Source organism: Scyliorhinus torazame, chromosome 2 (assembly GCF_047496885.1).
Source record: "Scyliorhinus torazame isolate Kashiwa2021f chromosome 2, sScyTor2.1, whole genome shotgun sequence".
Lineage (NCBI taxonomy): Eukaryota > Metazoa > Chordata > Chondrichthyes > Carcharhiniformes > Scyliorhinidae > Scyliorhinus > Scyliorhinus torazame.
This window is the reverse complement of record NC_092708.1, coordinates 36,207,337-36,233,105: the sequence shown is the minus strand read 5'-3', so window position 1 is coordinate 36,233,105 and position 25,769 is coordinate 36,207,337. Positions and strand designations below refer to the sequence as shown.

Genomic DNA, 25,769 nt, shown 5'->3' with positions numbered 1-25,769 from the left:
CACATTTACTAATACAGCGAAAGGGAACATGTAATCATGAGTAATTCACTTATTGTCTCAGTTTAATGTTCCACAAGTGCAGAATAATAAGGAACCAAATAGCTTGCATTTTAATTAACGCCAAAAGAATATTAGATGCAATTATAAGTTATGCGTTGCTTCACAGAGATTTAATGCCACATTGTAACATGGTATTGAGCTTAACGCTGTGAAGCTTGGGCTTAATGGCTATAGAAGCTATGACCCAAATTTTATTCCCTGGGTAGGCTGTGGACAGTGGGGAGATTTCACGTCTCTATGAACCCGACCTTTAAAAATGCTGTCCATTGGCTGGACCTTCACCCGGAGCAGGAGTAAGAGGCGGGGCCTTCAAGTTGTGACCTCCTCTTATCTCTTCTTATCTGCACTCTCCATGTTACACACTCCCGGTCTTCCATAAATCCCACTTTGGTGATTTAAATGGCCAACTGCCTCCATGAACCTGGCCTGACTCAAAATCCCACCCTTGCGAAGGTGGCAAATGCTGGGTTCCAGGATGGGACTTGGAATCCTGTGGGAGAGGGTGCAAGATCCATAATTGTGCAAGAGTTTGGAATAATTGAGCAGACCAAGTGAGGTTACGTTCAGGCAATGTTGGCTCATTACAGATTTAAGGAGGGTGAATTTTGAATCTGTCTTGGGGCTGTGGTTAGGGGGTGGTAGACCAAAATGGGCTACAGCTAATTCCCAGCCTGCTTTATACTGACTGCAGTGAGAAATAAATTGGGCCCAGTGTAAAATGGGAGCCTGGTTTTCATTGTTAATTTCCCGCAGTCGCCAACGATGAATTTCTACCCTGAGCAGCTCAATTTAGTGGGAGTCCCAACATGTTCCAAAATGAAGAACAGCAGACAATTTTATGTTGCGTAATTGATAATTAAATTGCTACCAACAAAAAGTTTTGAAGAAATATTTTAAAGGAGGGGTTGGCTGTTGAAACTAAATAGCTAACATTTTTAATAGTGGCCCACGCCAAAATCCTTGATCCCTCAGGTTGGAAATTAAATTAAATTAAAATCACTTATTGTCACAAGTAGGCTTCAAATGAAGTTATTGTGAAAAGCCACTAGTCGCCACATTCCAGCGCCTGTTCGGGGAGGCTGGTACGGAAATTGAACCATGCTGCTGGCCTGGTCTGCTTCCAAAGCCAGCGATTTAGCCCTGTGCTAAACAGCCTCTATTCACATATATTTAGCTCATGGCCAGTCATCCTGGTTGCGCCTGATCTATTCGCTGCTCAGTGAATCCCAGGCCAGGGATGAGGAAATTCTTGCCGTGAAAATTCCCTCACTTGAACATGTTTGGAGTGAACTAATCGAGAGTTGGGTAAAGGGAGCCAGCAGAGTGTATTTAGTCCATAGTCCATGTCTTGGATACCACCATCAAGGATATGGTTCAGTGGATATCATCTGACCCATCCAAATGGCCATTCTCCATAGACGAGCCTAAACAGTGCGTTCTGGTAATATAATTGGCTGAGGGGAACACATAACTGGGCTTAATCGCAATCTTATCAGATATCCACACTCCATACTTGCCAGCAAAGGTGAATAAATAATAATGAAGAACAGCCAAATAGATATTTTCCTGCCTGTTTTCAGGGAGTAAGGTTAATTATAGCATTAGAAACACCACCAAGGCTGCGATTAGCACTGTTGGATTTACTTGTCGGAAGGGACCAATTTTCCTGTAAGAATTGCATCTAATGCTGAACCAAAATATCTTACTGACACTGCGGGTTAAAACCGCTATGCATTATGTGGTGTACAATTCTCAGTTCATCGGATTTGATCATTTACAACCCTCTGATCAAAATTAATTGCTTCCCAGTAATCAAATAAGAATTGTACATGTTTTTGCCATTCTGCCAGCTTTTGTAGTGCAATTGGAAACTGATAGTTATTTAATTATCAGGAAAAGGTGGTTGTATTGCCGCACCAGAAATGATCAAACTCATAATATTAATAATAATCTTTATTGTCACACGTAGGCTTACATTAACACTGCAAAGAAGTTGCTGTGAAAAGCCCACTGTTGCCACATTCCGGCGCCTGTTCGGGTACACAGTGGGAGAATTCAGAATGTCCAATTCACCTAACAGCATGTCTTTCGGGACCTGTGGGTGGAAACTGGAGCACCCGGAGGAAACCCACGCAGACACAGGGAAAACGTGCAGACTCCGCACAGACAGTGACCCAAGCCGGCAATCGAACCTGGGACCCTGCCGCTGTGAAGCCATAGTGCTAACCACTATGCTCCCATGCTGCCCATATCCTAGTGCCCTTAAGTATTTTGCATATTGGTATTATTTTACCTTGTGATGAAATGCTGAAATAACCACTGCTTTTTATCTCTCCTTTATTTTTTGTTCCAAAGCTCAGTTTTGGAGGGATCCCAGTTCCAGGGAAATCGGTGACCTTTTTGAGGAAGAACTTTCACGGCTGCATTGAGAATCTCTATTACAACGGAGTGAATATCATTGACCTGGCCAAGAGACATAAACCTCAGATACACATTATGGTATGATTGGCAATATAGAATCACAGAGCATTTATGGCACACAAAGAGGCCAGTTGGCCCATTATGTCACCACGCTCCCTTGGCGATTGCAGCTGAGGGATCTTGTATTAAATAGAGCCTCAGAAGCGCGATGGTAAAACAGGTGTTCTGAAAGGTGTGATGCGCAGAGCAGACATGCGTTGGGTAAAATATAGATTGTCAACGATGGCTCAGTTGATAGCATTCTCATCGAGGATTTAGTCAGCCAGAGATTGAAATCAAACTCCATAGACTTGAGCACAAAATGTTGGACTGACATTCAAGTGGACTGCTGCGCTGAGGGAGATGCCATTTTTGGATGAGATGTTGAAATGATACCCTGTTATGTGAATGTAAGAAAAAAAAAAGTCCCGTTGCACTATATTGAAGAATGGCAAGGCAGTTCTTCTCTGTGGGAGCTTGCTGTTTGCAAAATGGCTGAAAACGTATATGACCATGGACAAAGGGGAAGAGAATGGGTCTAATTGAATAAGCGCCTTCAAAAACGCAGTGCAGGCATCATATCAAGAAATTGCTGAAGGCAGTGGATACTGCAAAGGTTATGGGCCCTGACAATATCCATGCAATAGTACTGAAGACTTGTGCACCAGAGCTTGCCGCACCCCTAACCGAGCTGATCCAGTGCACCTACAACACTGGAATCTATCCGGCAATGTGGAAAATTGCCCAGGTGTGTCCTGTACAGAAGGACCAGGACAAATCCAACCCAACCAATTCCCACCCTATCAGTCTACTCTCCATCATCAGAAAAGTGATGGAAGGAGTCATCAGCAGTGTTATCAAACAGCAGTTACTTAGCAATAACCTATCCATGGACACTCAGTTTGGGTTCCACCAGGATCACTCAGCTCATTACAGTTTTGGTCCAAACATGGACAAAAGAGTTGAATGCCAGAGGTGAAGTGAGAGTGACTGCCCTGACATTATGAAATGAAAATCGCTTATTGTCACAAGTAGGCTTCAAATTAAGTTACTGTGAAAACCCCTAGTCGCCACATTCCAGCACCTGTTCGGGGAGGCTGGTATGGGAATTGAACCGTGCTGCTGGCCTTCCTTGGTCTGCTTGAAAAGCCAGCTCTTTAGCCCTGTCCTAAACCAGCCTTAAGGTAGCATTTGACCGAGTATGGCATCTAGGAGCCCTAGCTAAAATGGAGTCAATGGGAATCTGGGAGAAAACTCTCTGCTGATTGGAGTCAAACCTGGCACAAAGGAAGATGGTTTTGGTGATTGGAGGTCAATCATCTCAACTTCAGGACATCACTGCAGGAGTTTCTCAGGGCAGTGTACAAGGTCCAACCATCTTCAGCTGCTTCATCAATGACCTCCTTTCTATCATGAGGTCAGAAGTGGCGATGTTTACAGATGATTGCAATGTTCAGCACCACCCATGACTCCTCAGATAATGAAGCAGTACCTGTCCAGATGCAGCAAGACCTGGACATTATCCAGGCTTGGGCTGACAAGTGGCAAGTTACATTCGCGCCACACAAGTACCAGGCAATGACCATCTCCTACAAGAGAGGACACAACCACCAGCCCTTGACATTCAATGACATTACCATCGCTGAATCCCCCACAATTGACATCCTGGGGGTTACCATTGATCAGAAACTGAACTGGACTAGCCACATTAATACTGTGGCTACCAGGGCAGGTCAAAGACTAGGAATGCTACGGCAAGTAACTCACCTCCTGACCCCCAAAGCCTATCCACTATCTACAAGGCGCAAATCAGGAGTGTAATGGAATACTCCACTTGCCTGGATGAGTGCAGCTCCAACAATACTCAAGAAGCTCAACTCCATCCAGGAACAAGCAAGCCGCTTGGTTACTCCCCCTTCCACAGACATTCAAACCCTCCACCATAGGTGAACAGTGGCAGCAGTGTGTGCCATCTGCAAGACGCACTGCAGTAACTCACGAAGGTTCCTGAGACCAACCCACAAACCACCTAGAAGGACAAGAGCAGCAAATACCTGGGAAACCCACCACCTGGAGATTCCCTTCCAAGTCACTCACGTCGCTGACTTAGAAATATATCACGGTCCTTCACTGTCGCTCGGCAACATCCTGGAACTCACTCCCTAACAGCACAGCAGGTGTACCTACAGCTCAAGGTCTGCAGCGGTTCAATAAGTAAACTCACCACCACCTTTTGAAGGGCAACTAGAAATGGGCAATAAATACTGGCCGACAGCAACACCTACCTCCTGTAAATCAGTTTTGAACAAAATAACAAATGTGCCAAATTGATTCACTCACTGCTGAACCGTTCCATGATTTTATGGATACATTTATTTATAATTAAGGAGTAATCAAAAACATAAGAAGTTAGGAAATAATAATTGATGCAATGAGAACATCTGTCATCATAGAATTTACAGTGCAGAAGGAGGCCATTCGGCCCATCGAGCCTGTACCGGCTCTTGGAAAGAGCACCCTACCCAACACCTCCACCCTATCCCCATAACCCAGTAACCCCATCCAACACTAAGGGCAATTTGGGACACTAAGGGCAATTTATCATGGCCAATCCACCTAATCTGCACATCTTTGGACTGTGGGAGGAAACCGGAGCACCCGGAGGAAACCCACGCACACACGAGGAGGATGTGCAGACTCCGCACAGACAGTGACCCAAGCCGGAATCGAACCTGGGACCCTGGAGCTGTGAAGCAATTGTGCTATCCACAATGCTACCTGCTGTCATGGATCAATTATGTTATTTGAGCTGGTGGTAGTGCGCTGTCATAGGAGGCGCGGCAGGTGACAGTGGAATTGGTGTTTGCCGGCGGGGTTTGGGGGGTGGGGTGAGCCCGGCGTAGGTTAGGACTCAGGCACACAAAAAAAGTGGTCCTTCAGTGGAAGAGTGGTTTCAAGGCCTGTGTATTGAGTCAGCTTCCACGTGGGATTCTTCCCTGTGGCTCAACTCAGTACAGAGAGCAAAAGACACGTCATCAATCTGGATAAGATGGCTTATTTATTAATCCAAGCTTGGTTACGTGTACACGGAGATGAGATCTGGATAATGCCAAGATCTATCTAGCAGCACTGATAAAAACACATCAGTTATACAATTTCCAAAAATCAATAGCCCACCTTAGTTGGCCTCAATCCAATCCCTGAAGCTGTCATGTTTAAACTTAATCCAATACAATTGTGGTCAGCCCATGATTGAACTTCATCCTGTTAGCTGTGTTTACAAAAAGGCTTGACATCAATCTTAGCATCCTAAGTTGTTTTTTCCCCATCTCGGCATCCTGCTCACCCATTGTTCATGAGGGCCAGGGTGGCAGAACTGGCATCCTCTTTACTCCATGGATTGTTTCAGAAAGCCAGGATATCAAAAGTGACTTCCTTTTCGCTTCCAGAGGATATCGGAGGCCACTGATAAAAACTTGTTTTTATGAGTAATTTGCTGATCACACATCTCGTGTGTCTCAAAAACATGGTCAAGTAAGCTAGCCTAAATCCCATCATGCATTGTGGCCACTGCTTGTAGCCAGAGTTTGATTACTTATTACTGCTATGTCCTAAAAATACATGTTTAATGTTTAATAATGATTACTCAGTACACTTCCTATAATTAATCTCAATCCTTAACAAACTAGTTGATGTAAAACTACTCTCATGGCATCCTAGTTATTCAGTTTTAAGAGTTCTCACCGTTGGACCCCCCCCCTTCCCCTTCATTCAGAAACGCCCATTTGGAAGGTAAGTCATCAATTCCGAAGTCTTGGAGAACATAGAACATACAGTGCAGAAGGAGGCCATTTGGCCCATCGAGTCTGCACCGACCCACGTAAGCCCTCACTTCCACCGTATCCCCATAACCCCAATAACCCCATCTAACCTTTTTGGACACTAAGGACAATTTATCATGGCCAATCCACCTAACCTGCACATCTTTGGACTGTGGGAGGAAACCGGAGCACCTGGGGGAAACCCACGCAGACACGGAGAGAACGTGCAGACTCTGCACAGACAGCGACCCAGCAGGGAATCGAACCTGGGACCCTGGAGCTCTGAAGCCACATGCTAACCACTATGTTACCGTGCTGCCCCAGAAGGTACCATTACCTCCTAAGTGTGCCCAAGCTGTAAATGTTGTCCAACTGTTAGCGAACCCTGGAATATTTGGCCCATCATGGACTTTCCCTGTGGGAAAATTGTCATTGTTGCCGCTTAATCAAGATGATATCTAGTTAACTACATGTAGCATGGAGTTGATTCTCAAGACACACCCATGGAGATGGCATCATCCTGCCACCGCTAGCTGCCAAGACTAGGTAAGTGGAAGAATGATGAATATTAATGTACTCAATGTCCATTTGCCCTCTAGCCACCCATCTATCAGGATGTGTCCACACTGTTGCCCCCTGACCAAGTCGTTGTCAGCTACAAATCGTCACGGCATGATAATGTGACTAACAAATGGAAAGCACTGTAGGTGTCCATGTTCTTGGAGCACAGTGTGCTACTACAGCCGCAACATACATGAATTTGTGTTCAGACATTTTCTGCACCAAATCTTATCAGCAAAGATTGATGATATGGTGAAAATGGTTAGTGCTTTAAGCAGACAGAAGTGAAGAGGGCACTGTAATCTGAATGGCTCATGATCTTTTTCAACTTAGGTTTTTATTCATAAAACGACACACACGGGGGAACAGATGAGTCTGCAGGGTCCATCCTGTTTATTCCCTTAGTTTCCCTTTCATTTCTATTCTTATTTTGATCCATGGATGATGAATGGACCTGTCTCTTTAAGGCAAGCAGCCTGTATCTTTAATTCAAGCAAAATAATCCAGGAATTCCAAGGGAGAACATTCTGCTAGTCTGGGCAGAATGAAACAAAAGCTGCAGGCTTGTCGGCATCAGTGAGAAGAATGGGATTCAAACTCAATTTGATTGCTTGGCCGGTGTCCAATGAATTGGCCCAAAAGGCTGTGATCATCCTGCTAATAAGTGTTGATTGGATCCTATCCCACTGGAATGCTTTTCTGATTCCCAAGGTTACAGTTTGGATTCTGGCAGCACAGAGGCAAGAATCATCTACTCTCTCCAGAAAAGCTGCTGTGAGTGCTATATCTCTCTCCAGAAAGCCTGTGAGTGCTATCTCTGTCCAGAAAGCCTGTGAGTGCTATCTCTCTCTCCAGAAAGCCTGTGAGTGCTATCTCTCTCTCCAGAAAGCCTGTGAGTGCTATCTCTCTCTCAAGAAAGCCTGTGAGTGCTGAATTCCTAAAACTACAGAGGCCTGAATACAAACCACAAAGTAAAAGCAAAGTTTGAAGAGAACTAAGGTGCCTCTGCAGAAACCCTGGGAGTACCGCATTTCTAAACTACAGAGAACCTGAATGAATGAATCTACAGAGATGACCATTACGGGCTGCAATCAGTCTTCAACCTGCAAACTGCCTGTGAACACTGAAGACAATTGTGCTAAAAACCATCATCTTAAACAAAGACTCTTTTTCTTTTTTACTTATGATATTTACCCCTTTCCATCCCGCTGTGTTTATCTGTCTTGTATGTGTTGGTAGAGGGTGGGGGAAAGTTAAAGTGGGGCTTGGCAATTTGTTAATATAATAATAATCGCTTATTGTCACAAGTAGGCTTCAATGAAGTTACTGTGTAAAGCCCCGAGTCGCCACATTCAGGGAGGCCGGCACGGAAATTGAACACGCGCTGCTGGCATGATTTGCATTGAAAGCCAGCTATTTGGCCCACTGTGCTAAACCAGCCCTTACACTAGTTGCATTTGCTGCATATTACATTATTGTTCTTGTTGTAAATAAACAGTATTGTGTTTACATTTGCAAACCTGGTGACTGTAATTATTGGGCAGCCAAGGGCCAAAGACTTTGGGTATTTTTATAAGAATGCTTGGTCAATTCGCTTGCGTTGTGACTCTGGGGGATGTGGAGCTGGAATTGACCGTGTACTAGCTCAGTGTATAGTAACAGGTCCTACTGCCCAGAACCTTCATGTCTTGGTGCAGGAAATCCACAAGAGGAGGCCAGTCCTCTATCCTGCTGGCTGCTGTAATGCACCAGCAGCAACCAAAAAGGGCTAAATTTAAATTGTGACTGTGGTGAACACAGTTGGCCAAAGGTGCATGATGAGGCCCAGGCAGAATTTAAATCAATGGGAATCGAGGGAAAACTCTCCACTGGTTGGAGACATACCGAGCATAATCATAGATTATCATAGAATTTACAGTGCCGAAGGAGGCCATTCGGCCCATCGAGTCTGCACCGGCTCTTGGAAAGAGCACCCTACCCAAGGTCAACACCTCCACCCTATCCCCATAACCCTGTAACCCCACCCAACACTAAGGGCAATTTTGGACACTAAGGGCAATTTATCGTGGCCAATCCACCTAACCTGCACATCTTTGGACTGTGGGAGGAAACCGGAGCACCCCGAGGAAACCCACGCACACACGGGGAGGATGTGCAGACTCCACACAGACAGTAACCCAAGCCGGAATCGAACCTGGGTCCCTGGAGCTGTGAAGCAATTGTGCTGTCCACAATGCTACCGTGCTGCCCGAACTTTGCCTTAAACCTATTTGCCAATTACTTTTCGTGACCCCTTCTAGCCCTCCTGACTCCTTGATTAAGTTCCTTCCTACTTTCCTTATATTCCACACAGGCTTCGTCTGTTCCCAGCCTTTTATCCCTGACAAATCCCTCCATTTTCTTTTTGACGAGGCCTACAATATCTCTCGTTATCCAAGGTTCCCGAAATTTGCCGTATTTATTCTTCTTCCTCACAGGAACATGCCGGTCCTGAACACTTGAAAGCCTCCCACATGTCAGATGTTGATTTGCCCTCAAACATCCACCCCCAATCTAGGTTCTTCAGTTCCCACCTAATATTGTTATAATTAGCCTTCCCCCAATTTAGCACATTCACCCTAGGACCACTCTTATCCTTGTCCACCAGCACTTTAAAACTTACTGAATTGTGGTCACTGTTCCCGAAATGCCCCCCTACTGAAACTTCTACCACCTGGCCGGGCTCATTCCCCAATACCAGGTCCAGTACCGCCCCTTCCCTAGTTGGACTGTCTACATATTGTTTTAAGAGGCCCTCCTGGATGCGTCTTACAAACTCTGCCCCGTCTAAGCCCCTGGCACTAAGTGAGTCCCAGTCAATATTGGGGAAGTTGAAGTCTCCCATCACCACAACCCTGTGTTTTTACTCTTTTCCAAAATCTGTCTACATATCTGCTCCTCTATCTCCCGCTGGCTGTTGGGAGGCCTGTAGTAAACCCCCAACATTGTGACTGCACCCTTCTCATTCCTGATCTCTACCCATATTGACTCACTGCCCTCTGAGGTGTCCTCCTGTAGTACAGCTGTGATATCCTCCCTAACAAGTAGCGCAACTCCGCCACCCCTTTTACATCCCCCTCTATCCCGCCTGAAACATCTAAATCCTGGAACATTTAGCTGCCAATCCTGCCCTTCCCTCAACCAGGTCTTTGTAATGGCAACAACATCATAATTCCAAGTACTAATCCAAGCTCTAAGTTCATCTGCCTTACCCGTAATACTTCTTGCATTAAAACATATGCACTTCAGGCCACCAGACCCGCTGTGTTCAGCAACTTCTCCCTCTCTGCTCTGCCTCAGAGCCACACTGTCCCTATTCCCTAGTTCTCCCTCAATGCTCTCACCTTCTGACCTATTGCTCCCGTGCCCACCCCCTGCCATACTAGTTTAAACCCTCCCGTGTGACACTAGCAAATCTCGCGGCCAGGATATTTATCCCTCTCCAGTTTAGATGCAACCCGTCCTTCTTATATAGGTCACACCTGCCCCGGAAAATCTCCCAGTGCTCCAGATAACGGAAACCCTCCCTTCTACACCAGCTGTTTAGCCACGTGTTTAGCTGCTCTATCTTCCTATTTCTAGCCTCACTGGCACGTGGCACAGGGAGTAATCCCGAGATTACAACCCTCGAGGTCCTGTCTTTTAACTTTCTGCCTAGCTCCCTGAACTCCTGCTGCAAGACCTCATGCCCCTTCCTGCCTATGTCGTGAGCACCAATATGTACAACGACCTCTGCCTGTTTGCCCTCCCCCTTCATGATGCCCTCTACCCGTTCGGAGACATCCTGGACCCTGGCACCAGGGAGGCAACATACCATCCTGGAGTCTCTTTCACGTCCACAGAAGCGCCTATCTGTGCCCCCTCTCGAACAGGTATACCCCTTTGGATACTGTCGGGGGGGATAGCCTATCAGGGGAAAACAGCAGCAGCCAGAGCAATGGCACCTTGACTGGCACTGATGTTCAGAAGGGAGGGTCAAAGCGCAGAAGAGCAATAGTAATAGGGGACTCTATAGTCAGGGGCACAGATAGGCGCTTCTGTGGACGTGAAAGAGACGTGATTCCTGCACTGACTGCCTGCCCTTTCTGGTGGTCACCCATTTCTCTGCCTGCACCTTGGTTGTGACCACATTTATATAACTGCTATCTATGACGCTTTCCGCCACCTGCATGCTCCTAAGTGCATCCAATTGCTGCTCCAACCGAACCATGCGGTCTGTGAGGAGCTACAGTTGGGTGCACATTCTACAGATGAAGCCATCCGGAATGCTGGAAGCCTCCCGGACCTGCCACATCTCACAGTCAGAGGACTGCACCCCTCTAACTGACATTGCGTCAATTAATTAGTAAATTAAAGTTAAAAGTTAAAATAAATAAAAAAGTTACTGTTAACTATCTGTTTCCTAGCACTAGATTTCTACTATAAATGTGAAAGCTAAATATAGTAATCTCCGATCTCTGGCTTAGATACCCCTCTAAATTATAATTAAGTAAACTTTATATGTTTCTAAACTTTTGACTGTACCGGCCAATTCATGTTTGTTACGCAGCCATCCCACAGCCTCTCAGTTGCAATGGGACTCATGGACCGCCTCACCTCCTCGTCTAGGGTTTCATCCCAGAGTTGAGGGGATTAGATTATGACGAGAGGTTGAGTAGACTGGGACTGTACTCATTGGAGTTTAGAAGGATGTAGGGGGATCTTATTGAGACATATAAGATTATGAAGGGAATAGATAGGATAGATGCGGGCAGGTTGTTTCCACTGGTCGGGGAAAGCAGAACTAGGGAGCATAGCCTCAAAATAAGGGGAGGTAGATTTAGGACGGAGTGTAGGAGAAACCTCTTCACCCAAAGGGTTGTGAGTCTCTGGAATTCCTTGCCCAGTGCAGCAGTTGAGGCTCCTTCTTTAAACGTTTTTAAGAAAAAGATAGATGCCTTTCTAAAGAATAAAGGGATTCGGGGATATGGTGTACGGGCCGGAGAGTGGAGCTGAGTCCACAAAGATCAGCCGTGATCTCATTAAATGGCGGAGCAGGTTCGAGGGGCCAGATGGCCTACTCCTGTTCCTAGTTCTTATGTTCTTATAATATGAAACTTGGGAGTAGATCAAGTTAGAGCCCTAGAAGCATTGGGGAGGATTCTCCATTCCTGGGACTATGGGCTAGATTCTCCGATTTTGAGGCTATGTCTGGAGGAAGTGTCTGGTCTCACGACCAAAACATCGGCGGCTCCCCCGCACCGATGCTCTATCCAGGGGGGGGGTGGTGGTTAGCAGCCGCGCGACGTAAAGCCTCGTAAAGCCCCCGGCTTCACCTATAGATATGGGCGGAGAATGGCCGGGTCCGTGAACAGCGGCGACCTGCGGCGGCCGCACCGTACAACATAGCGCCGGCCGCGCACGGACCCGGCCTGCCAGATAGTGTCCCCCTGTAACCCCCCTCGCCACCCCCGGACCTTGGACCTCCGCCCACCAGTCCTCCCAGCCCCCGCCGAAGCTTCCTCTGCCAGCGGAACGGCTCCCACCCCCCCCTGACTGTGGCGGCATTGGACACAGTCCGCAACCGCCATGCGAGGTACCGAAAACTGAGAGGACACGTGACCGACGCCGTCGTGAAGTCAGCCCATCGGGGGCGGAGCATCGGGGGAGTGCCTCAGGTGACGTCCTGAGGCTTTTCCATAGGCGTGCAGCGTACTCAGCGATTACGCCGTTTTTGAGTGGGCAGATCATCTGAAAAATGGCACCCCCCCCCATTGCGGAGTAAAAACGGATTCTCCAGCAAATCGCCGAACGCGATTTTATTCGGCAATTGGAGAATCCCTTCCACGACAGCAAAACTGCCGCTGCACCTGGACTGATTCAGCGACTGTTGAGGGGCAAGCACGGGCGCCACATGGAACACAATCGATTCCAATGAGAAAAGGTGCAGGATTTGCTGGATTCGCGATTGACACGCAGGAGGCTGACAAGCTGCAGGCACATATACACAAAAACAGAAAAACATCCTCAAAGACTCGATGTATAATTGTCCACCTCAGCTGTATAATGTTTAGTTAGTATTTAGGGCTGAGTCCTTTAGTTATTGAAGATTGTATAAAGGTGTTAAAGAGAGTGAGGGATGTGGTGATTGTTCCTTTAAGGGTGACACAGCAGACTGAGGCTCACATGGCTTGGGTGATAAATCAGGGCTCAAAGTGTGGAATGGCCCCAGTGGGTGGAGTCCTCTCTTAGGCAGGAGACATTAGGAGACTCGGTGCAACCGAGTGGCTGCTGCACAGTTCTTATTATTAATAATTCCTTCTGTGTTTCTATATCTGCATTATTGCACTATTCAAATAAATCCAGAACTTACGACTATCCCTTACCTGGTCTAATCACCCCACTCCTAGCCGACCAAAATCCCACTTCCACGGAGACAGCTGGTACTTTAACTGGCCAGCTGCCTCTGCAAACCTCTGCTGCATGTACCCCGGCCTGACACCCGTCCCAGCCACGCAAAAATAGAAAGGCCCTGTTCAGGGGCGGGATTTCTGGGCGCACCCACCATTTTGAAAGCCTGGGCCCTGGGATAAGCATTTAGTCATGCTCTAGTGTTCACATCAGTTTGAGTTTGCGATCGAAAGACGTACATTTCTTTAACAATCAGGATCTGACAATGTGTAATCTGGACTGCTCCACCCTGGAAGGTCAGTTTTATATTGCTAGTAAAACCTACAGTGTCGGTACATGTCATGGAACTAGGATTTAACCCGGGGTGCACTTTGTGGGGGCGATGGGAGGAGCACCGGATCCACCCACTGGAGATCCCTGCAGAGAGGCTCATGTGTTTTGAGCAGTGGGCAGCACTTCCGTAATCCCAGTGAGCTGCTCCTGCTGCCCGAGTGCTCAAAGGCAACTCCCTGGATGGGACAGCAGGAATTCTGAGGTACAAATGGGTTGGAACAGGTCGGAAGACTTCAGTGGAACATCCAAATGACCAGAGTCTAACCAATTGCGTTGGGTCCACAGGCACATCAGAACATGTTGTAATAAGACTCCCGCCTGGACCACCAATGCAGAATCCCAAGGAAAATGAAGCCAGGCAGACATAGACATGTTAAAGGGCAATATTTATGGCCTGGTTCTTTTCAGATTCCGATCGCATTGGACCTGGTAACTTAACGGTAGCCTCAATGTGCTTAAAACCTAGATTAAAAACCTGATGAAGGAGCTGTGCTCTGAAAGCTAGTGATTCAAAACAAATCCATTGGACTTTTAGCTCTTGCTGTAAGAATTCTTACTGTGCCCACTCCAGTCCATAGACGAAAAATGTTCTTCCTTTTCATTCAATCTTGATTCACAAAGAATCTTGACACATGTTTACTCTATCAATGCTTTTACTCTCTTAAAAAAAAACAGGTCAGCCATTATTTATGTGTTTCTTCTTCTCTTCATGTTTCTTCAGGGCAATGTAAGTTTTTCATGCTCAGAGCCGCACATTATTCCGGTCACGTTCATGACATCCGGTAGTTACCTGCTGCTGCCCGGCTCACCTCAACTGGAAGGGCTGTCTGTCAGCTTCCAATTTCGCACATGGAACAAAGATGGCCTGTTGCTGCACAATGGACTTCGTGAAGCATCTGGAGCTCTGCAGATTTATCTCCATGATGGAAAGCTGAAAATAACCATTCTGAAAGTGTCAAGGACCCAAACTGACATCGCTACAGGTAATTACAACAGTTGATTACTTCACATTCGGCGAGAGCACAAATATTGAAGCTGAAAGTCAGACACATCTCTAAGGTTTAAGGAAGGCATTTTGGCAGACAATTTATTTTTTTTCTTCCTATGGGGTTGTGAAAATGGTTTGCCATTAATGCTTGAGTACTTTGAAGAAAATTAGTTTTGTGAAGGTTTGAGAACGATTTATCATGGAGCCCTACAGCTTCAATACCTGGAATTCAGGGCATCAATTTGGGAGGTCTAGACTGTCAATCATGGACCCAGCCTATATATTTGCACAGGGAACTAAGTGTCAGATGGCAATAAGTTTATATGGTTCCAATCAAGCAAACAAGCTGAGGTCCCAAGGAGGAAAAAGACTGGAACATCCAGCTGTACAGAGCCCAGGGTGTATTGGTCATAAAGAAAGTGCCGATTAAGGAAAAGAACATGAGGGGCTGAAAGAAAAGTGCATTTATAGAGCGTCTTTCACATCCGCAGGACATCCCAAAGTGCTTTGCAGTTGCCTTTGAATTATAGTCACTGTTTGCAATCAAACAGCCAAGCTCTGAACAGCCAGGGTTCCTGATACAGTGGTGGGATCAGATAATCTGTTTATTTGGTAATGTTGATTGTGGGACGAATGTTAATTTTAATAATCTTTATTGTCACATTAACACTGCAATAAAGTTACTGTGAAAATCCCCTCATCGCCACATTCTGGCGCCATTTCGGGTACATGGAGGGAGAATTCAGAAGGTCCAAATTACCTAACAGCACGTCTTTCAGGAATTATGGGAGGAAACCGGAGTACCCGGAGGAAACCCACGCAGATACGGGGAAAACGTGCAGACTCTGCACAGACAGTGATCCAAGCCAGGAATTGAACCTGGGACCCTGGAGCTGTGAAGCAACAGTGCTAGCCACTACGCTAGCGTGCTACCCATAGCCAGGAGACGGAGGAGTTTCCCCTCTGTCCCTCTTCAAAAGAGGAACATGTGATTATTTACATCCACCTGAAAAGGAAGGCAGGCCTCTGTTTAATACCGCAGTCAAAGGGTGACACTTCCAACAGGGCAGAGCTCCCTCAGTACTGCACTGTGGAGTCAACCTGGATCTTGTCGTCACATCTCCAAAGTGCGACTTAAACCTACAATCTTTTGATTTAGGCATGGGAATTCCGACTGACCCATGACTGACATGTCATCCAAGTGTGGGCTTGGCTTATTCTCACCATATTTTACCATGACTGAAGAATGATCTCCCCTCCACCTCCAGACCCCCCTACCCCCACCCCCACCCAATGTACCCATTGGTGCAGCCCCCAGCCCTGCCCAGCCCCCCCACCCCAATTTCCAAGCCACGGTCCATTTCAATATCTGAGGATATTGAGTGTTGCAATAGTTTCAATCGGAGGGATGAAATCACTTGCCAGTAGAATGCCTGCAATTACTTTGCCTGGGGCTGCTCAACCTTTTGAAATACAGTCAATGCTGTGACAGAAGTTAATTCCCTCACAGCAAAGTCCCACTAACAGTAAAGGAGAAGAATGCCATTTAATCTGTTTCCAGCTGAAGATAAATGTTGACCACGACACCGGGAAAATTCCCTGTTCTTCAGATGTCACAATGAAATATTTTGCATCAACCTGCATAGCTCGATCGGGCTTAGGTTTAAGAATTCAACTAAACAGTGTCATCTTTCCAAATGCAACACTCACACTGCACTACTCTGAGTACAATGGCTCTGATTCAGCCAATCATAAGAACAAAGAAAAGTACAGAACAAGAACAGGCCTTCGACCCTCCAAGCCTGTGCCAATCATGATGCCCTAACTGAAAAAAGTCCTTCTGCCCTTACTCGGTCCCTAGCCCTCTATTTCCTCCCTATTTATGTACCCTTCCAGATGCCTTTTAAATGTTGCTAATGTGCCTGCTTCCACCGCATCTTCTGACAGCTCGTTCCAGGCACCCACCACTCTCTACATGAAAGATTTACCCCGCACATCTCCCTTAAACTTTTCTCCTCTCACCTTGAACCTGTGCCCCCTTGTAATTGACACTTCCACCCTTGGAAAAAGCCTCTGACTATCTACCATGTCTTTGCCTCTCATAATTTTGTAGACCTCTATCAGGTCTCCCCTCAGTCTCCATCTTTCCAGTGAAAACAATCCTCGTTCATTCAACCTCTCCTTATAGTCAACGCCCTTGATACCAGGCAACATCCAGGCAACATTCTTTGCACTCTCTCCAAAGCTTCCATATCCTTCTGATAATGTGGTGAGTAGCGTTTTCCCAACTCCTGCCCTGGCTGATGAAGGCAAGCATGCCATATGCCTTCTTAATCACCTTGGCCACCTGTGTTGCCACTTTTAGGGAACTGTGGGCCTGCACGCCCAGATCCCTCTGTATGTTAATGTTCCTAAGCGTTCTGCCATTTACAGTATAATTTCACCTCACATTTGTCCGGATTAAACTCCACCTGCCATTTCTGTTCCCAAGTCTCCATTCTATCTATATCCTGTTGTATCCTCTGAAAAACCTCGGCATTATCAGCAACTCCACCAATCTTTGTGTCATCCGCATACTTACTAATCAGACCACACACATTTTCCACCAGACCATTTATAAATACTGCAAACAACAGAGGCCCCAGCACTGGTCCCTGCAGAACACCACTAGCTACAGATTTCCATTCTGAAAAAACACCCTTCCACCACTACTCTGTCTTCTATAACCAAGCCAGTTCTGTATCCATCTAGCTAGCCCACCCCACATCCCATGTGATTTTAGTTTTTGTACCAGTCTTCTGTGTAGGACCTTATCAAATGCCTGACTAAAGTCCATATAAACTACATCCACAGCTCTTCCCTCATCAATATTTTTTGTCACCTCTTCAAAAAAACTCAATCAAGTTGGTGAGACATGACCTTCCCTGTATAAAACCACGCTGCCTGTCACTAACTAATCCATTTTCCTCCAAATGTGCATATATCCTGTCCCTCAGTATATTTTCCAAAAGCTTCTGCACCATTGATGTCAGATTTACCAGCCTACAATTTGTTAGATTATCCCTGCATCCTTTCTCAAACAAGGGAACAACATTGGCTATTCTTCAGTCCTCTGGAACCTCGCCTGTGATCAAGGAGGATGTGAAGATATCTGTTAAGGTCCCAGCTATTTATCCCCTTGCCTCCCCCAGTAAACTGGGATAAAAGCCATCCGGCTCCAGGGACTTGTCTACCTTAATGCAACTTAGGATACTCAACACTTACTCCTTTGATTTTCCAAGATGTTCTCAAGAGCGTCACACACCTAACCCTGACCTCAACATTGGTTAAGTCCCTCTCCCTGGTGGATATCGATACAAAGTACTCATTGAGGATTTCACCCACTTCTTGTGGTTCCACGCATAACTTGTCCTTGAGTGGGCCTACTTGTTCTCTTGCTATCCTCTTGCTCCTAATATATGCATAAAAGACTGTGTGTTTCTCTGCATGGTTGTTAGAGGCTCCAACTTCCATGGATCAGATGATCGGGGTGTGATTTAGCGGACAGAAGTTGAAGTCTGCTTAACGGCACATTTAGCAGGGTGTTTCTCGGCACAGCTATCTAATGACACTTTGCCAGGTTTTTGGGGGGGTTTCGTGAGGAGCTCTCCATTAAGGCCAACCTTTAAGTCATTTCCTGCTTGGACGAGCTGTGGCTCAGCTCGTTAGTGCATGAAGACTAATCGTGGATTGGGGCACCATTTTCTTCATGGTTGCTGTGTCACCCCTCCCCAACATCAAGGTGGGACCGAAACCCACATAAGCCAGGAAATGTGCCTGACCCAAACTCGCATTAAATCAAGCAAGAAGGGCAGCACAGTGGCGCAGTGGATAGCACTGCTGCCTCACGGCGCCGAGGTCCCAGGTTCTATCCCAGCTCTGGGTCACTGTCCATGTGAAGTTTGCACATTCTCCCCATGTTTGCGTGGGTTTTGCCGCCACAACTCCAAGATGTGCAGGCTAGGTGGATTAGCAATGCTAAATTGCCCCTTAATTGGAAAATTTGAATTGGTTGCTCTAAATTCTTTTTTTTTAAATCATGCAAAAAAATATGCGTCCCTGCACACACGAGTGATATGTTCAATGGGCATATGTAGGAGTCAGAGGCATGCCCACTGACTCTGAAAGGGCCAAACAAGACCATTAATTTATCAATTGAAAGCAATTTTGCATTATCTGTGCAATTTTACGGTTGTTGCACAAGTAACTGGGAAGGCAGCCAACAGGATTTCCTCAAGTTCCCATTCAGGGGTAGGATAAAAGACGCATGGAACAAAGCTCTGTCTCTGTAGATTAGAGTTGTTTGCTGTGAAGTATATTCAATTTGATGGGTTTCACTATCATTTTTGGTGCATTCCATGTGTGGAGAGCTTTGTTTTGAATAGCTTTTGCTTGCCACCTGTGTCTGGAGACTTCAGCAGAGTGCATCCTCAGGGGCAAGAGGCTGCGTCTTGTGCATTTCTGATCATGGGTATTGTCTCCTCAGCTGGTGGGAGGGTCAGAAGGGAAAGGGAGGCAAGTGACTGCATCCCAGGGCGCAACCTGTGGGAGGAGAGGCTCAGGCACAGGGGGTGCAGAGCCAGCAGGGAATGCAGGGTTGGTAGGGCCGCAGAAGATGCTACTTTCTTGTTGCCAGAATCTACGGACAGTGATCCAACTACCTTAATATGTCTGAGGTCTAGTTCTGAGTGAGACCTGTCTAGGGACACTGTCACAACCATTAACGACTGTTGGACTGCACCTCCAACTGGTGGACACAATATGCCAGTTGTTCTGAATGTCACAATGGCCATCAACCTTTACACCACCAGTTCTTTCCAGGAGTCAGTGGTCGAACTATGTGGCATGTTGCAATCTGCTGCCCACAGTTGCGTCAAGTTTGTCACTGATGCTCTCTTCAGGCAGGTAATGACATTCATCCGTTACCGGTCAGACGAGGTTAGCCAGGCTGGGAAACAATTACAGCCTTCCCCTGCATCCAGGGTGCCATTGGTTGCACTCATGTAGCCATCAAAGCAGCTGCATGCGATCCGGGAGCTTTTGTGAACTAGAAGGTGTTCCACTCAATGTACATACAGATCATTTTACCTGAATGTTCGTAGTATTCGGAATAAGGTAAATGAGTTGATGGCGCAAATCATCGTGAATGACTATAATTTAGTGGCCATTACTGAAACCAAGGGTATCAAACTATTCTGAAGGACAGAGTGGATGGTAAGGGTGTAGCTCTGTTGTTTAAGGATGACATCCGGGCAGTAGTGAGGGATGACATCGGTGCTATGGAGGATAAGGTTCAATTCATTTGTGTGGAAATCAGGAATAGTAAGGCAAACACGTCACTGATAGGAGTAATCTATAGGCCACCAAATTGGAACATTCCGTTGGGGTGGGCAGTAAACAAAGAAAAAACTGATGCATGTAGAAATGGTACAGCAGTTATCATGGGGGATTTTAATCTACATGTCGATTGGTTTAACCAGGGCGGTCAAGGCAGCCTTGAGGAGGAGTTTATAGAATGTGCCCAAGATAGTTTCCTAGAACAGTATGTAATGGAACCTACGAGGGAACAAGCCATCCTAGGTCTGGTCCTGTGTAATGAGACAGGATTGATTAATGATCTCATAGTTAGGGATCCTCTCGGAAGGAGCGATCACAATGTGGTGCAATTTAAAATACAGATGGAGGGTGAGAAGGTAAAATCAAACACTCGTGTTTTGTGCTTAAACAAAGGAGATTACAATGGGATGACAGAAGAGCCAAGGTAGACTGGGAGCAAAGACTTTATGGTGAAACAGTTGAGGAACAGTGGAGAACCTTCCAAGCGATTTTTCACAGTGCTCAGCAAAAGTTTATAGCAACAAAAAGGAAGGACGGTAGAAAGAGGGAAAATCGGCCGCGGATATCTCGGGAAATAAGGGAGAGTATCAAATTGAAGTAAAAAGGATACAAAGTGGCAAATATTAGTGGGAGACTAGAGGATTGGCAAATCTTTAGGGGGAAATAGAAAGCTACTAAAAAAGCTATAAAGAAGAGTAAGATAGATAATGAGAGTAAACCTGCTCAGAATATAAAAACAGATAGTAAACGTTTCTACAAATATATAAAACAAAAAAGAGTGGCTAAGGTAAATATTGGTCCTTTAGAGGATGAGAAGGGAGATTTAATAATGGGAGATGAGGAAATGGCTGAGGAACTAAACAGTTTTTTTGGGTCAGTCTTCACAGTGGAAGACACAAATAGCATGCCAGAGACTGATGGAAATGAGGCTATGACAGGTGAGGGCCTTGAGTCGATTGTTATCACTAAGGAGGTAGTGATGGGCAAGCTAATGGAGCTAAAGGTAGACAAGTCTCCTGGCCCTGATGGAATGCATCCCCGGGTACTAAAAGAGATGGCTAGGGAAATTGTAAATGCACTAGTGATAATTTACCAAAATTCACTAGACTCTGGGGTGGTCCCGGTGGATTGGAAATTAGCAAACATGACACCATTGTTTAAAAAACGATGTTGGCAGAAAGCAGGTAATTATAGACCAGTTAGCATAACTTTGGTAGCAGGGAAGATGCTGAAATCTATCGCCAAGGAAGAAATAGTCAGGCATCTGGATAGACATTGTCCCATTGGGCAGATGCAGCAAGGGTTCATAAAGGGCAGGTCGTGCCTAACTAATTTAGTGGAATTTGTTGAGGACATTACCAGTGCGGTAGACAACTGGGAGCCAATGGATGTGGTATATCTGGATTTCCAGAAAGCTTTTGACAAGGTGCCACACAAAAGGTTGCTGCAGAAGATAATGATGCATGGCGTTAAGGGTTAAATCATTGCATGGACAGAGGATTGGCTAATTAATAGGAAGAAAGATTGGGGATTCATGAGTGTTTCTCTGGTTGGCAATCAGTAGCTAGTGGTGCTCCTCAGGGATCAGTGTTGGGCTCGCAATTGTTCACAATTTACATAGATGATTTGCAGTTGGGGATCAAATTCTATGTGTCTAGATTTGCAGACAACACTAAGTTGAGTGGTAAAGCTAAAAGTGCAGAGGATAATATGGGGCAGGTTTAGCACAATGGGCTAAACAGCTGGCTGGTCATGCAGAATAATGCCGGCAGCGCGGGTTCAATTCCTGTACCGGCCTCCCCGAACAGATCCGGAATGTGGCAACTAGGAGCTTTTCACAGTAACTTCATTGAAGCCTACTGGTGACAATAAGCAATTATTATTATTAAGTCTGCAGAGGGATTTGGATAGGTTAAGCGAATGGGCTAGGGTCTGGCAGATGAAATACAATGTTGACAAATGTGAGGTTATCCATTTTGGTAGGAATAACAGCAAAAGGGATTATTATTTAAATGATAAAATATTAAAACATGCTGCTGTGCAGAGGGACCTGGGTGTGCTAGTGCATGAATCGCAAAAAGTTGGTTTACAGGTGCAACAGGTGATTAAGAAGGGGAATGGAGTTTTGTCCTTCATTTCTAGAGGGATGTAGTTTAAGACTAGGGAGGTTATGCTGCAACTATTTAAGGTGTTAGTGAGGCCACACCTGGAGTATTGTGTTCAGTTTTGGTCTCCTTCCCTGAGAAAGGATGTACAGGCGCTGGAGGGTGTGCAGAGGAGATTCACTAGATTAATCCCAGAGCTGAAGGGGTTGGATTACGAGGAGAGGTTGCGTTTACTGGGACTGTACTCGTTGGAATTCAGAAGGATGCGGGGGGATCTTATAGAAACATATAAAATTATGAAGGGAATAGATAGGATAGATGCGGGGAGGTTGTTTCCACTGGCGGGTAAAAGCAGAACCCAGGGCATAGCCTCAAAATAAGGGGAAGTAGATTTAGGACTGAGCTTAGGAGGAACTTCTTCACCCAAAGGGTTGCGAATCTATGCAATTCCCTGCCCGGCAGTTGAGGCTCCTTCATTAAATGTTTTCAAGATAACGACAGATAGATTTTTGAAGAATGAAGGAATAAAGGGTTATGGTGTTTGAGCGGGAAAGTGGAGCTGAGTCCACAAAAGATCAGCCACGATCTAATTGAATGGCGGAGCAGGCTCGAAGTGCCAGATGGCCTACTCCTGCTCCTAGTTCTTATGTTCTTATTATCATCTGCGATCGCAAGGCACAGGCCCTGCAAGTATGCGCCTATTTCCCTGGCAGCTCACATGATGCTGACATCCTGTGACCCTCACAGGTACCAAGGCTTTTCATCTTCTGGCTCCTAGGTGACAAGGGCTATCCCTTGAAAAGGTGGCTCATGACCCCACTCCAGCATCCAAGAACAGAGGTAGAGAGGACCATTGGGCTGCTGAAGATGTAGTTCAGATGCCTAGACAAATCAACGAGCACGCTACAATATCCTCCACAGCTCATTTTGCTTCTTGTCATTGCATATTTCGCTCTGCACAATCTGGCTTCGGCTAGGAGGATTCACTGGAGGATCAGGAGAGCCAGACTGCTCCACAGGCTGCTGCAGATGACTCAAGTAATGGGTCTCAAGAGGTGCCCTGGCGAGGGGCAGAGTAAGGACATGGAGGTAGAAGTGAGGAACGTTCAAGGAGGCAGGGACACCAGAGAGGTCTTGATTGTAAGCATATCCAGCTGGGATACCAAGGCATTACCTTAAACTCATGCCAAGGGCGCCACCACCTCACCAGAAATTTGTGATGAGGCAATTCTATGACCCCACTGCAGTGAATGGGAGATTTGGCTGAGCGCCAAATTCTCCATCCTCGCTTGCAGCAGTAGCAGGGCGGACTTGGTACGGAGAATCCCGGACATTGACATTGACACTAAAAAATACAAAACACCGATGTAATGAAACAATGTCACCGATGGAAACCCCCTCTTGTGTTCACGATGCCTTAAACGTACGTTTGCGAATGTTGCATCGTGCAGGCAGAGGTTTGTTGTCGATGATTGTGGATCAGCTTGGTGGCAGCTGACTACCAGAAGAATCAATGTTAGAACCAAAGACTTCACAACTTTCATTCGTGGCCTGGGCATTTATATCGGACGTATGGTCAGCAGGTTCAAAGAAGATAGAAGAATATGTGCAAGTGTTGAGACTGTAAAAGAGTACGGTATTCTCCAAAAAGGATTTAGATACACTGGTGAAATGGGTCAGACAATGTCAAATCGCAATTAACGTAGATCCATGTTGATAGGCCCAACACTGAATATAATTATCACTTCCAGGCAATAATACTGAAATCACTTGAGAAAGAAAAGCATTGAGGTGATACTGCACAAAGTTCATGACCAAAGCAGAGAAAACATAGCGATGAACAATTAATTGAACAATTCAGCACAAGTCAAAGGATACCATGCTGTCCTTATACAGCACCTTGTTTTGTCTGCTTCCAGATTACTGAGTCCAGTTTTTGTCCCCTCACATTGTGGCCTTGGAATGGCAGAGATGGAACACTGAATTATACCAGCCCTTTTGGGGACGGGCTTGGAAATGAGGCAACGTGTAAAATGGTGAGGATAGGACAGGGGGGTGATTGGAGGGTGGTGCAGTGCCCCCACCTCATCCCATCATCATGCCATCTGGCCAGTGATGGGGAAGCTGGCAGACAACTCTCCCACTCACAGGCCAATTGAGCCACTTCAACTGCTAATGAATTGCCTCTTCGCAACGTTGGTGGCATTTTACTTGTGGTGGGTGGGCACTCTGTCATTTGGGAAGACCACCAGTTAAACGTTGGAGGTCTCCCAACAGGCTCAGAGATTGTGTTCCTTTATCCGACTACTCTATACCCCCCACAGGCCCCCAGCAGCAATGGCTGCCCCCACAACTCAGATTGGCAAAGCCAAATTCGTGAGAAGTTCAAACAAGCCTGGAAGATCTCCATCTTGCTAAAGCTAGGGCTAAGTCTCCAGGAAAACTCACACTGTGAAAGAAAGGTGGAGTTCAAAGTTTCTGAAGGTAAAAGCTGGGAAAGGAGAAGATCTGTTACGAAATTCTCCGGAAATGGCGTGATGTCCGCAGACTGGCGCCCAAAACGGCGCAAATCAGTCGGGCATCGCGCCGCCCCAAAGGTGCGGAATCCTCCGCATCTTTGGGGGCCGAGCCCCAACCTTAAGGGGCTAGGTCGGCGCCGGACGAATTTGCGCCCCGCCAGCTGGCGGAAAAGGCCTTTGGTGCCCTGCCAGCTGGTGCGGAAATTACATCTCCGGGCGGCGCATGCGCGGGAGCGTTAGCGGCCGCTGACGGCATTCCCGCGCATGCGCATTGGAGGGAGTCTCTTCTGCCTCCGCCATGGTGGAGACCGTGGTGGAGGCGGAAGGGAAAGAGTGCCCCCACGGCACAGGCCCGCCCGCGGATCGGTGGACCCCGATCGCAGGCCAGGCCACCGTGGGGGCACCCCCCGGGGCCAGATCGCCCCGCGCCCCCCTCAGGACCCCGGAGACTGCCTGCGCCGCCTTGTCCCGCCGGTAAGGTAGGTGGTTTAATCTACGACGGCGGGACAGGCATTTTAGCGGCGGGACTTCGGCCCATCCGGGCTGGAGAATCGCATGGGGGGGCCCGCCAACCGGCGCGGCGCGATTCCCGGCCCCACCGAATATCCGGTGCCGGAGACTTCGGCAACCGGCGGGGGCGGGATTCACACCAGCCCCCGACGATTCTCCGACTCGGCGGGGGGGTCAGAGAATCTCGACCCAGAAGTCAATCCTCAGGAGCTAAGAATAGTTCCAGTCTAATTGAGGGAGAATTGGTGATCTATTTAATTTAAGTTGCCTATTAAAAAAGTGTTATGTCAATATGCTTTTAGTTTGGTATTACAGTAAAAATCTTAATACATGAAATCTTGTTATCTTTTTCTTTTAGCTATTCAAGAAGTTCAATTTTTTTAAGTTATCTGTCTCAATGGGGATCGTAACAACATTCCCACTTCTGCCTTTATAGAATCATAGAATTTACAGTGGAGAAGGTGGCCATTCGGCCCATCGAGTCTGCATTGGTCCTTGGAAAGAGATCCCTGCTTATGCCCACACCTCCACCCTACACCCGTAACCCAGCAACACCACCTAACCTTTATTGGACACAAAGGTCAATTTAGCATGTCCAATCCACCAA

The 25,769-nt window shown here is 46.6% G+C and overlaps 1 protein-coding gene across 2 annotated transcripts in view; it reads left to right on the top strand.

Annotated features, from left to right (window-relative positions):
- The window catches only part of LOC140387064 (contactin-associated protein-like 5), a 1,365,877-nt gene that overhangs the window by 622,715 nt on the left and 717,393 nt on the right, over window positions 1–25,769 (top strand). For both annotated transcript variants that reach the window (XM_072470084.1, XM_072470077.1), the window contains exons 7-8: window positions 2,416–2,559; window positions 14,386–14,647. In XM_072470084.1, the coding sequence (XP_072326185.1) occupies window positions 2,416–2,559; window positions 14,386–14,647 (406 nt within the window). The remainder of the gene's footprint in view (window positions 1–2,415; window positions 2,560–14,385; window positions 14,648–25,769) is intronic.